General features: G+C 42.1%; 1 protein-coding gene across 9 annotated transcripts in view; it reads left to right on the top strand.

Annotated features, from left to right (window-relative positions):
* The window catches only part of SP110 (SP110 nuclear body protein), a 33,860-nt gene that overhangs the window by 7,538 nt on the left and 12,755 nt on the right, over nucleotides 1–13,567 (top strand). For all 9 annotated transcript variants that reach the window (XR_004288592.1, XM_032355099.1, XM_032355096.1 and 6 more), the window contains exons 6-10: nucleotides 2,364–2,441; nucleotides 4,479–4,547; nucleotides 6,559–6,708; nucleotides 8,892–8,975; nucleotides 11,979–12,044. Coding sequence is in view for 8 of the 9 variants with exons in the window: in XM_032355099.1 (XP_032210990.1) it covers nucleotides 2,364–2,441; nucleotides 4,479–4,547; nucleotides 6,559–6,708; nucleotides 8,892–8,975; nucleotides 11,979–12,044 (447 nt within the window). In the remaining variant the exon portion in view is untranslated. The remainder of the gene's footprint in view (nucleotides 1–2,363; nucleotides 2,442–4,478; nucleotides 4,548–6,558; nucleotides 6,709–8,891; nucleotides 8,976–11,978; nucleotides 12,045–13,567) is intronic.

The following is a 13,567-nucleotide window of genomic DNA, read 5'->3' as shown; positions in this document are numbered from 1 at the left end:
CCTAATAACAGTGGTCTGAACTGACACATAACTTGTACAATACCCCTCTCTGTGACCCTCACTAAGTTTCTCACTTTCTGGTTACATGGTCCTTCCAGTCATATTCATTTTTATGTGGTGTGGACTCTAAGAGTTAGATGAAATGTTAGAGAAATTATTAGAAAAGATGATAAAGGCACCTGGGTGGCTCAGTGGGTTGAAGCTTCTGCCTTCAGCTCAGGTCATGATCCTAGGACCCTGGGATCGAGCCACATTGGGCTCTCTGCTCAGCAGGGAAACTGCTTCCCTTCCTCTCTCTGCCTGTCTCTCTGCCTACTTGTGGTCTTTGTCTGTCAAATATATAAATAAAATATTTTTAAAAAAGAAAGAAAAGACGATAAAACGTTGAAGGATCTGCTGATTGATAAATCTGCTAAAACATTGAAAGATTTAGTTTCCAAAATTGTGTTTCATATCTCTCCCGACCATCATTATTAAAGACATTGATTCATTAAATGTAACCATGGAGTATTATCAGGCACTGTCGAAAATCGTATCATGGATTCTCCAACACTGAGCATAAAGGGCCCCATTTGGTCCAAATGTTTCCTTCATTCCTCTAATACCCACCATCCATATAAGATTAACATAATCATGAAACCAATGACAACAGAAGATTCTATCTTCTAGACTACCCAAAGAAAGAAATCAATTATTAAATTAGGAAGTAATGAATCACTGTATCCTATACCTGAAACTAATTTAACACTGTATGTTAACTACATTAGAATTAAAATTTAAAAATAATAATAAAGTTTAAAGAAATTGTAAGCAGCTAGTTGAAAGGAAATGATTATTGACTCTCCCGTTGTATCCCACCCTTGCTGGGCCCCATCGTTTTTACTGGCGGGAGTAGATTGGTGTTGTTTCTCTCCCTCTGATCCCTGTTTGCTGGTCCTAGGACCTGAAATTCCTCTTCTTCCTCGGTTCAGTGTCTGGTAACACTCGGAGCCCCCAGATAAAAGATAACAAAATGCTCAAAAGATGCCCCACCAGGCTACGTGCCAGGTAATTTTGATGTAGATAACTTTAGCTTGCCCTACTTTCTGTGTCTACTGAGAGACGAGGTCATTCAGGTCTTCTTGAGACAGAGCTCTCCTTGCCACTCTAGACCACCATCTCTGGCTTGTGCTCCCAGCCTTCGGGAGCTTCTACACGCAAGAGACCCTGGGGTAGACAAGGGAGACAAGTCTGGGAAATGAAGACCTAGAGTGGGGTCACTGAAGATGAGAGGCAGGAGCCCAGTTGGTACCCACTGGGCCTGGGCTACAAGCATCACTAGGAGGTCTGCTAAGCACAAGCATTCACTACCATGAGTGCTGGTGGTAGGAACCCTGGGGAAAGGACAGGGACTGAGTCAGAGCAGAACTGTGTAAGTCACCCACACTCTGAGGTCATTGCAATAAGGTAAATTTCAAAACTGCTCCATCCAAATGTGAAGGAAACAAAATCGCTGTGTGGCCCAGGTGTGGATGGTTATTTTTCCCAGTTCCCACTCTGACTGTGGAGAAGTTTCAACTTTAAAACCAGTCATTTCTATAGCATCTTGATTTTTAAGAGTTGATAGGATTAAAATAATTTTAAATGCAACAAATTATTTAAAATGTCTCATGACTGCTTGCCAAAATCTGAGATTGATCTCATAGCACTGTGCAAACAAGAAGGTGACAGTCTTACTTGAGATTTATAATGGCTTCCAGCCCTTCTGTCTTCTCAGTGCAGCAAAAAAAGTAGAACTTTGGTTTTATTTGCTGTTAACACGTGCTTACAAGTAGAAGTTAGCTCCTACCAACTTCTTAGCAAGTTAACTAAGTTAACAGTTAGCTCCTGCTAACTTCTTATCAAGACTCTTAGCTTCCTTCACTATTTTTCAAGGTAAATCATGACAAAGAGAAGGTCCAAAAATATCCATTCACAGACCTCTAAGCAATAACGTGTATTTTTCCTATGGCGAAGACATTCCCCTTCACTGAAGCCACCAGAACTCAAGGTCAGCCCTCACCCAGCTCGAAGCCTCACTCCATGCATGAGAGCAGCTGAGAACCCTTCTTCCTCTCTTCCACTGAATAAGGGGAGCCTCTTGAAACAGGTCAAACTGAGCCTTCCTCTGTGTGACAATTGTTCCCTGCTTCACAGGGATAGCCACCCAGGCAACTCTAACCACAAATTGATCACATCAAGGCAGAGCCAGGGGGCCCCATGGGCTGACAGACCCCCAGCCCATGATGACATGTTCTGCACCCTCCTGCTCTGCCCTCAGTTCCCTCAGGGCTTTTCCTTCAGCCTGTTCCAAGCTCTGAACTGAATTCTTTTTCCTTTGTTAGTGATAACAGATGACTCTCCCGAACCAAATGACCCCAGAGAGCTCCAGGAGGCATCCAGCATACCTCCCAACAAGAAAGGTAAGGAAGGGTTGCCTTTCTCCTGTAGACATCAGGAGCGTGAATTTGGAGATACTTTCTGCTTTTCTGCTATTTTGTCAGAAGATCCCACCATATGATTGTAGTCATGATGTACACATGTTTCTGCATTCACTGTGTCTTCCTTGAAGGCTTTCGTGAAGACTGTAAGGAAGCCAGGAGGTACTGAGGGCCTTTGAAATATGTATCCATTGCAGTCGCTTTCTCTGAAATCATCAAGGTCTTCTTTACCCACAACTCCTTGAAGGGTTAGTCATACCTCCCTCTAACTGAAAGTGGGTTCCCCTGAGAGGACACTGCATTCTCTCAAGATAAGGCCGCATACCGACTGCTCTCACTCTTGGTGGAAGGCAGGGAGGATGTCCATTGCTTGCTATCCACCAGTCCCAGCCAGCCCCTTCCTCCTCCATCCTCTACTTTGAGGCTTAACCATTCAAATGAAATACTCCCTCCTCAGTCATCACTACCATCCTTGACTTGCCCCCAATTCCTCAGTACACCCCAAAGGCTGACTTAGAATTTTTCTATCAGTTCAAGTCCTGCCACCATCCTGGACACCTTCAAGGTACACAGGGATAAGAGTACCCTCAGGTCCTTCTTCAACTCTTTTCCAGCAACTTCTTCCTGCACCAATTCTTGGCTCCTGCACCCAAAGGCAACCCATCAACCTTCCCATCATTGAAGCCTGGCTCGACCTCCCAATGATTAATTTCAGAATTCTCTTTTTTGACCTCTAATACTTAAAGTCTCCTGCTTCTACAGCCATTGTTCCATCTCTGAGCTCTCCTCCTCTTCCCAATCTTAAAAAATTAATTTGAGAGACACCTGGGTGGCTTAGTCAGTTAAGCCTCCAACTCTTGATTTTGGCTCAGGTCATGATCTCAGGGTTGTGGGATCAAGGCCCATGTTGGGTTCTACACTCAGCAGAGTCTACTTGTCCCTCTCTCTCTGGTCCTCCCCCAGCTCACATATGCATGCTCTCTCTCTCAAATAAATAAATAAAATCTTTTTCAGAAATTAATATGAAGGTATCCCTGCCTGGTTTCTTCCTTACAATTCATTCCCTCTGGAGCTGTCCTTCAACTTCATTTGGATGACCAGTGCACTGGCATTTCTCTTTTCTGGTTCATTACATGCCCTCTTCATGCCCCTTTATACAAGGTTAGAGCCCACAAACCATTACTTCAGTAACGTCTTGCTGATATCTTAATCTGCCTTGACTCTCACTGTCTTTTCCTAGTATCCTCTGGCAGGTCTTGGAGGGACCCCATTATCGGCTTTCTGCACACTGTGTCTGAAGGCAGGTACTGCTGGGGAGAGCCACACAGCAGGACAGAGCACATGGGCTGTGTCTTCATGACTCCAGCATAAATGACCCTCCCATGCTGCCTGACAATTGCACTTCTTGCAATGATCCTTTCCAATCCTGAGCTTTTTCTTTGAACTGCTGACCCTCCTCTTTTTTCTTAACAGATTACTTTTCCTCCTACTTCATAGAAAGGTTCAGATAGGAATCCCCTCAGTTCCTGCTACCAACCAGCAAACTCTAACTGAATCTGTCCCCTCCTCTCCGGTTCCCTCTTTCCCTCTATAGCAATCCTTCCACCTTCCCTGATGAGGTCCATGACCCCTTCTCTTTCCTGAGAATTCAGCATCTCCCTGTCACAGGATCTGCATTCAACCACTTGCCAAGCTTATCATAGCTCATGAAAAGAGCTTCCTCTTGATTCTCAGCTCACCTCACCTGCTTCCATAGTTCTCTCCTCCATCTCACAACCAAACTGCTAGAAATGAGTTAGCTAAACTCATTGTCTACATCTCTTCATGTCGCTCTCTCCTCTGCCGTGTTAGAATTTCTTCTCCCTCATTCCATGAAGCAGCAACAAGTAAGGTCATCCCAGTACCTCCTCACCACTATGGTGTGAAGACCGAAAGGAAAAGCTGAAAATTATCGACACGTAAAGTTGGCAGGTTTATGTTTGTAGCCATGAAAAGAGGATCTGTACTTTTTCTGTTTAGGAAAGAAAAGAAAAAGATGTATCTGGTCAACTCCAAAAAAGAGACGCCAGAAAAAAAGACTCCCAAAAGGTAAGATGAGAGAACAAGAGGAGGTCAGAGGCCACAGACACCTCATGTTTGCAGGTCAAGGTGTGGGAAATTGAATTTTATTCTAATAAATGAGGAGACATTGAAGATATTTCATCAATAAAGTGAAGAGATTTCATCAATAAAGTGACATGATCCCATTTTATGTTTGACAAGAAGGGTTCTGGGGCTGTGTAAAGAATGAACTGGAAACGGAAAAGAATGGAAGCAGGGCAACCCATTTGGGGGGCAGGTGTCACACAAGTGGATAGAACTCTGGATTCAGATCTGGCAGTGGAGATGGGGACGACAGCCAGTTCAAGACCAGCTTGGAGGTAGAGTTGAAAGGCCTTGATAAACTGGAAGCTGGGAGCAGAGAGAAACAAGGCCTGCTCTTCAGTATCTGGCTTGAATGGCCGGGTGGAGGGTAGCATGCATTGCTTAGAGAAGATGCAAATAATTGGAGGAGAAATTTTAGAATTTTCCATTTCTTTCAAGGTTGGTGTTAGCGGTCTATGACCTTGTGCCAAGACAGTAAGTTTTTTGTCAAAAACTGTGAAGGGTCTGAGATGGTACCCCATTAGGTACGCACATTCTTTAGGGAATGTGCCTAAAGAACCCAGGCACCTGAATCTAAGAGAATTCCTTATTAATATTAATTCCTTATTAATATTCACAACCAGCTCAACATCCAGAGTAACACTGCAGCATCTAAGCCCCCCACATGCAGACCCACAAGCAACGAGAAGAGAGCTGATGGAATCTTTCTGAGGGCAGATGATATCCCACAGACAAGAGACAAAGAATGAGAATGGTGGATTTTCTGTTTATGGACAAGGACAACCATCCTCTTGCCCTCCTGAAAGGAAAAGAAAAGAAAACAAACAAACAAACAAAACAAACAAACAAACAAAAACACCCCTTTTGCTGCTTTGAGATTAAGATTGAAACAAACCTGGGTTCTCACCCTTAACTTTTGAATTTAAATGCCTCTTTCTAAAAGGCAGAGAAAGCCCAGGTGTCTCCAGGTTTTACTAAAGTTGTCTTCAAGTTCCGGGCTTCACCCCTTTTGATGTGTAAATACCTATGGAGGGAGGACTCCTCCCCCGCCCTTTGGATTTCACTTTGGGAAGTTAACTTTGGGACTTAACCTAGGAAGTTAGCCCTGCTCTAGGCACTGGGCAATCGCTGGAAATGAGAAGTTTATCATCCTTTAAGATCAGACAGCAATTGACTAGCTATAGCTCTCTTTCTCATGATATGTGAAGAGCAAATGTGTCTAGGTAAGTGAAAGCGAGCGTTCCCTGTCTTTATTCTGTATGTATTTCCATGTCTCTGGGGGCGAGGGCTTCTTACAGAAGCACTGAGAAATCAAGGGAGTTTAATTTCCCCACAGTATGTCACTCTGGCACTTGATAAAAAATCAGACTCAAAGATATAAATATAAGTCCTTGGCAAAATGAAAGCATCCAGGACCTTGGGAAAGAACCCTAAACTTGACAAGCCCCACCTCAGGCATTGCAAATCCTCTGTGTTCCAGACTCTCACACTGTCACGGGGCCCCTCAATTCTTTAATACTTTGCACTCTCCCCACCAGAGGCACCTAAGGACATTGGATTTCTCCTGATCCATACCTAGGCCCTCAGGAACCTGAAGAGGTACTTTTAAACACTGCCCCTGCGCCAAAACAGACCACTTGGCCATTTTTATTCGGGTGCGGCCGCCGCATATGGTGTCATACAACAGGGTCCAGGAAAGAAATTCTATTACTCTGGGATTCTGGTTAATTTCAACAGGTTATACAGGGGTGAGAGCAGATGGGAAGTCTAAGGGAGAAAGAAAGGTGCACACAAGAAAAATATGTAATTGTACAGAGAAATAGCAGGAGAAAAATAAGACACAGGAGTTCAGAGATCTCAAAATCTGTGGGAGCTGGGGGCATGCGGGGGGGTGGGGGAGGTGCTTTCCTGGACACCCCGGTGAAAATTATTCACAAGTCCCTATTTGGCCCAGGGAAAGCCTCGCCTCGGCAAAGAAACCAAGAGAAGCTCCAAGTGGTGGAACAGGCAACTCAAAGGAAGGACGATTCACCCAGGAAGTCAAATGTCATGCCAAGCGCCCAAAAGGCAAGCGCTGAAAGTGCCCAAAGCTCTGGACCGGAGGGTAAGGCCAGTGCCAGAATCTGCCATTTGAATGGTCGGTGTGGGAGGGTCTTTCACGGAACAAGCAGTGTTAGGCGGGTGTGTAAAGGTAACAGCAGAGGCAGGGAGAAGTGCGGAGACAGGTGTGTGTGACAAGTGGGACACAGATCTGTTGTACCTGTGGACATTTTGTACAGAAACAGCTCTGTCCACACAGTACCGCTGACCTCAGCGGTGACCTAAGGCAGCAGCTCTCAACCTTTTTGGTTCCAAGACTTCTTTACACTCTTCAAAATTACGGAGTACCCTGAAGACCTTCTGTTTCTGTTGTTTATATTTATCTGTATGTACTTCATTAGGCATTAAAACCGATCGTTTAAAAATATTTATGTGTTAGTTCATTTAAACATAACAGTAATATACCAACTACCTATTAACATAAATGATATATTTTCATGAAAAACAAATATATTTTCCAAACGCAAAAACCGGTGAGAAGACTGGCACCATTTTACATTTTTACAAACCTCTTCGTGTCTAGCTGAATTCAAGACAGCTGGATGTGTGTAGTTGCTTCTGTGTTCGATCAGTTGGGAAACATTGCTTTGGTGGGAGGACAGGAAGATAATCCAGCTTCATGAGGATCTGTAGTTCCAGAGGGTGGAGTATTTAAACAGTTTCTTGAGATAATTCTTTGATATTGCACCCAAAGTCAAGAAGGGATGGTTTCTTAAAGGTTAGTTGCGAATTAACATCTGAAACCACAGCAATTAACTTCTTACACCCTTCTGAAACTAATAATACACTATATGTTAATTAACTGAATTTAAATAAAATAAAATTTTAAATTTTTTTAAATTAACTTGTTATACTCTGTTGCAATACAACGCATTGTGCCGTCTTGCATTTTAAATGGCATATCTGCTTACACAGGATTTTACAGTATCTGGAAAATATTGGTTCACTGAATTCGACACTAAGCTTGCAGCTCAATCACACGAGTATTTTTCTCTTGACATTCATGCTTCAAGATGTAGCGAACTGCTTTAGATAAATTCCCCAGTTTTCCACATAGACTATTAAAAAGATGTCTACACAGGGGCGCCTGGAGGGCTCAGTCAGCTAAGCATCTGACTCTCGACTCTTGGTTGCAGCTCAGGTTGTGATCTTACGGTCGTGGGATCCAGCCCCACATCAGACTCTGTGCTCAGCGAAGGGTCTGATTCTCTTTCCCTCTCCCTCCTGCTCACTGTCTCTCTCAATTAAACAAATAAAATCCTTAAGAAAAAAAAAAAAGATATATACTCAAAGGTAGAAATTTATAAAGTTAATAATTTTCATTGTTTCATCAGGAACATTCTTAAATGAAACTGGCTTCTTTTTTCTTCTTCTTCTTCTTTTTTTTTATGGTCTGTGGCAGAGAAAACTGTATGCAGTTTAGGGACACTGCTTTGATTTGTCCTAGGGTACCAGCAGCTTTCCCTGCCATGACTGCTGCTCCACATGAAAACTTGTCAACATAGCGAAAAGGCAAAGATCATCTTAGTATGGGACCAGTTTTGACCTCAAAGATCTCCTGAAAGGGTTTCTGGGACACCCCAGGAATTCACAACTTCACTTTGAGCTTCTGGTCCAGGGGCTCAAATGACTGCCCTTCACTGTTTACCACGGTGATGGTAGAAGACAAGCTACTGCCCAGCCTTGCTCTGCTCCCCGCCCCCCCAGAGGCAGACAGACCCAGTGTAGAATCATTCTCAGAAAGGGTTATGGAGGGGCACCTGGGTGGCTTAGTGGGTTAAAGCCTCTGTCTTCAGCTCAGGTCATGATCTCAGGGTCCTCGGATGGAGCCCCACATCAGGCTCTCTGCTCAGCGGGGAGCCTGCTTCCCTCTCACTCTCTGCCTGCCTCTCTGCCTACTTGTGATCTCTGTCTGTCAAATAAATAAATAAAATCTCTTTATAAAAGAAAGAAAGAAGGAAGGAAAGAAAGAAAGAAAGAAAGAAAGAAAGAAAGAAAGAAAGAAAGAAAGAAAGAAAGAAAGAAAGAAAGGAAGGAAGGAAGGAAGGGTGGTTTTGGAGGTGCAAGCAAGACCTGGAAACTCCAGCCTTCACCACAAAAGGTCTTTCCTGGGACCTCTGGAAACTCCTATGGGACTTTCCAGAGGATATTCTGAGATCTGAAAGAAATGTCTTTTATTTTTTTCAGAAACCAGTGATGACTCACCAGAAATGAATGAAGAAAAGAGCCTCCAGGAGGAGCCGCCCAGCACAGCACCAAGTACCCCACATGGTAAACAGGAGGGACTGCAAGTCCCTGCATGCAGTCCCCAGGAGCCCAAATCAGAACTGTTTGACTCTAAATCAGTGTTTCTCAACCCTTTTTCAATTATCACTGCCCTCAGGAGCCCTCTCAGATATTTTTTCCTAATCATGAACACAACCTATGATATTTTAATACCACAAATATATTATATATCTGTTTATGTTTAGATAGCTAGGTAGATAATTATTTTGAGGAGGAATAAATATGTCTCTCCATATACTTTATACATAAAGAAAATGATTTCCCACCCCAATCCCCAAGTCAACTTTTTTCTACCTAGGAGCAGTACCACTACTGCTGAATGTGTTCTAAATACATTCATGGTACTCTATTGGAAGTTCCCAAATCATGGAACAAAATCTTTCCCAAGACCCAGATTTCCGTGTTGCCCACTTGACCTTTCTGGGAGAGTTGGGAAGAGACCAGCTCATCATAAACACAAATGCAATCGTGTTTGTGTTTCCTATACAGCTGACACGGCTGTGGGCATGCATTGACAAACGGTGAGGGGAGTGTGCCCTCACCACTGCTACCATTGGCCATTTGCTACCATTATCCTCAGAGGGGAAAAGAATATGAATATTTTTCTGTGCATTGGCAATGTGGTCATTGTGTCACAAAACCACAGAATGCCACTCTCAAATGACAAGTATTTATTGTCAGAAAGAATGGGTAAAATTTGCCCACCTTGAAATACAAATGATCATTTTAACAGTTTCTCCCATATTACACTAACTTATATAGAAATACTTCAAATTTTCTCATGGATAATTTCGTTTTATTTGTACAACAGACCTTGAAAAAGGTTGAATAATGATTTCAAATTTTACAGATGAGACTGAGACATGTCAAGGATGAGTGGGTTTTTCCAAGATCCCATGGATAAAGGATGGTGGCATAAGACAAACACCTTGGTCCCCTAGAACTTTCTTCAGACCCCATTATAATGGAAGAGACCTAAATAATGTTGTCAACTCTTTGCCAACTCAGTAATGTCTGAAATGAGGTGGTCACAAGTTTAAAGCCTCTTTAAAATGACTTTATCTTATTACTTTCTAGATCCAAAAAATAATGGAAATAAACCATCTTTGGAAAGATCACCTGGGGAAAAGCCTAAGTGTAAAGAACCTATTCGGTCTCTGTTAGGGTGGATCTAATGTTACTTTTTTGGGTTGTTAACACTCTTCCAGGCTATGAAAGACATGCTAGACCATAAAAAGATTTGTGCTTTTTAAAATAGTGATTTTTTTTTCAACATAAAAAAAATTCCACACTATAAAAGCAATATGCAGCCGCCATTGAGATTGGCTTGCTGTGTGGGACAAAAACCACCTTTCTCCTCAAGAACCAGTGGCTGAAATAAGAGAGCTTACTTATTTCTCACTCCCATGTGGAGGTAGGCTAGAATCTCAAACTCCTTAGTTATTGTACCACCATTCCCAGAGGGTGGCATCCCCTCACTGGGCCCAGCTAGCAGGTCTACATTCCCACCAAAGGAAAGAGGCAAGGTCTAGGAGGGTGCGTCCCCTCCATTGAGGACACCATCTGCAGGTTGCATTTAGACATTCTGTTACCATTTCTTTACTATGAGTGACCTAACTACACCTGACTGCAAAGGAGGCTGGGAAATGTCATTTTTATTCTCGAAGGACAGGTATCCAGCTCAAAATCCAACCACTTGATGAGCAAAGAAAAGTGACACCAGAGAAAGCTGAATAATCAGTAGTCCCTGCCCCATGTACCATGGTGGTGAGCAATGCTAAGTGCTCACCATTATTTCCAGTTCTCTTCCCAGCCCTGGATGCTGTATTTCCCAGCTCTTTGCAGAAGACAGGGCGGCGATCACAGGTCTGGCCAATAAGCTGGTGCTAGGGTCACTTCTGAGTCAAAACACAGAAGAGCACTGTGCCACTTTGCACCTCCTCCCCCTGACTGCAGAAGTGTGTGGAAGAGGGAGGTAGGTGCCAGAAGCATGGGTCTCAGCCCCACCGCAAAGGCTGCCAGGAGACTCCAAGTCCCACAAGGGACTCTGTGTGACTGAGACATAACACTGTGAACATGAAGCCACCAAACTGTGGTTTTGTTTGTACTGCAGCATAAGACTATCCTGGTCTGTGTGATACAGTGTTCTCAATAATCACGAAGTGAAACTCCTATTTCATATCTGCTTCCCCTAGTTTATTTATGTACCTTAGACATCTGCATACATTATCTCATTCTATATATATACATAGAAGCTCACACTATAGGGTTTATAAACAGTTTTTTAATTATATATTTAATACACATATCTGCATATCAATGTTATCTATTTTTCTTTCTTTTAGTTATACAGCACATTATTGTATAATTAGCAATTTAGTTTAAATAATCGCCCATATGACGGACAGTTAGGCTATCTCTAATTTTATATGAAAATAGAAATCATGTTTGTATGTGTTTGTATCTTTGCACACATGTCCAATTGATTTCCTCAGAATTAATTTCTAAGTGCAATTACTTGGTTAGAGCCTGCACATCTTTGATTTTATCTATGTAGGCAAATTTTATATATACTGAAATTTCCCTCATTTTTTGTCTTAATATTATAAGGATGTTTTTTAAAGTGTGGGGATTTTTTATTTTTTAAACATTTAAATCTATTCATCTTTCACCTTTATGATTTTTACCCTTGAGTTTTAACTAAGTAAATCTCTTATATGTGGCTTATAACAATCTCTGTATTTTCTTCTCCTCTCAAAAAACTGGTTATTAACTTGAAAAAAGTTATATATTTTGTTTTATTTATTTTTTAAATGGCATATTTGAAATGTTGATAATTTGGTATATCTATTACTTCTTTGTTCAATTCTTTTTTTTTATTTCCAAATAAAATGGAATATTTTTACATAAATTTATTTATGAAGTATTGATATTTTAAGCTTGAAGATCAATACTTATAGCCATAAGTGATTTTTTTTCCTGTTTTAGGAAAGAGGACAGAAAAATATAATCTTCCATCTTCAAAAAGAAGACAGGAAAGAAAGCTCCCAAGAAGTAAGCAAGAAGAATGAAGCTACTATTCCCTTGTTCAGGGGCTTACCTGGATAACCAGTATGACCTCCTCCAGCCACATGGCCATCTGGGTATCCCTGGAGCACAGACAGTCCCATCCTTGCCTCCTAGACCACCCTATTAAAGGACATCCACTCACAAAAGAAGGAGAACCCAGACACCATGTTGGTTCCAGCAGAGTTCTTTCCTCTTATCAGTAGGAGGAATAGGGTGGAACTGGATAGGAGGTATCAGACAGTTTTGAGATTAGGACTGTGTCTAGTCTGGCTCAGAGCAAGGATGAATAGACCAAGCAAGTCTTAATGGACAGGCAGGATTCAGACTCCCAGTATCAAACTGGAATTAGATTTAGAATTACTGAGCATTCAAAATCACCAGAATCGACTCATGCTTGTTTTTCTTGTATCTACTCCATGCATGAAAATTGGATTATTTGCAGTTTAGGAAAAAAAAATTTGTGAAACTGCATTTTTTAGTTCCTCTGCTTTATCTCTCTGCTGTCCTTGTCTCCCTGAACTCTCTCTCTCCTACATTTCTCCTTCCCTTTTCCTTCATACTTTTACTCAAAACTATGTATCCAAGGTGTGCCAATCAGTAAGGATTTCCTTGGATTCTGGGCCATTCTGTGAGGACCCTAGGAGGGCATCTCCCCTCGGCTCCCAACATGCATCGTGACATAAGCACCACTGCTTTGGACATGCTCCGAATTTTCCTGCTTGTTTCTAGGGCCTCTCAGTCTCGGGTTTGACCCAGGAGGGGACTCAGATCTCCTTGCTTGCCCTCTTCTTCCCCTTCTCTCTTTTTCCTGATTTCAACCCCATCACCTTCCACAGCTGGAGGAAACTTAGTCTTTGTCATATGCTTCTTTACCAATGACTTCTGGGAAAACTTCACATTTAGACCTCCAAACTTGTATTCTTAGCCTATAAAGGTAATTTTTGGAACTTAGAAATCCCTTGGGCTCTCAACAAGTTCTGTGTTTCAAGATTTAGTATGAGGTCTCCAAAACAGCCTCTACTGAGCAGTGACATCTCAGTTCTAGCCAGTATCTATCCTTTCCAGATACTTATTGATATAATAATTAGGGAACCTTGGGCCATTGTGATTCATAAGGATAAAAAAATACATCAGTTTAATATTTTCAAAAATATGCTCCCCTTATATATTCAGTCAACAAAGGCGAACGGAGTATAAGGTATGTGCCAGGTCCATGTCCCAGGTCCTATGGGTTCAGCAGTGAGCAAATCACAAATATCACTGCCCTCATGAAGTTTACATTCTAGTTGATGTGTAATAGACAAAAGGGGAGTTGACGGGGAGAAAGAGAAACAAGATGAAGTATTGTGAGTTTGGGAAAGAAAAAAAGCTACACACAAAAAAGAGGAATAACTATAAGAAAATAACATTAAAAATGAAGTACAAGGGTACAGGGATTTCCTGAAAGGTTGAGGACTGGGGTATGAGAGGGGAAGTCCCTAAAGGGGGAGGAAGCAGTTCACTGGGGA

Source organism: Mustela erminea, chromosome 8, assembly GCF_009829155.1.
Source record: "Mustela erminea isolate mMusErm1 chromosome 8, mMusErm1.Pri, whole genome shotgun sequence".
NCBI classification, from domain to species: domain Eukaryota; kingdom Metazoa; phylum Chordata; class Mammalia; order Carnivora; family Mustelidae; genus Mustela; species Mustela erminea.
This window is presented reverse-complemented; position numbering and strand designations above follow the sequence as displayed.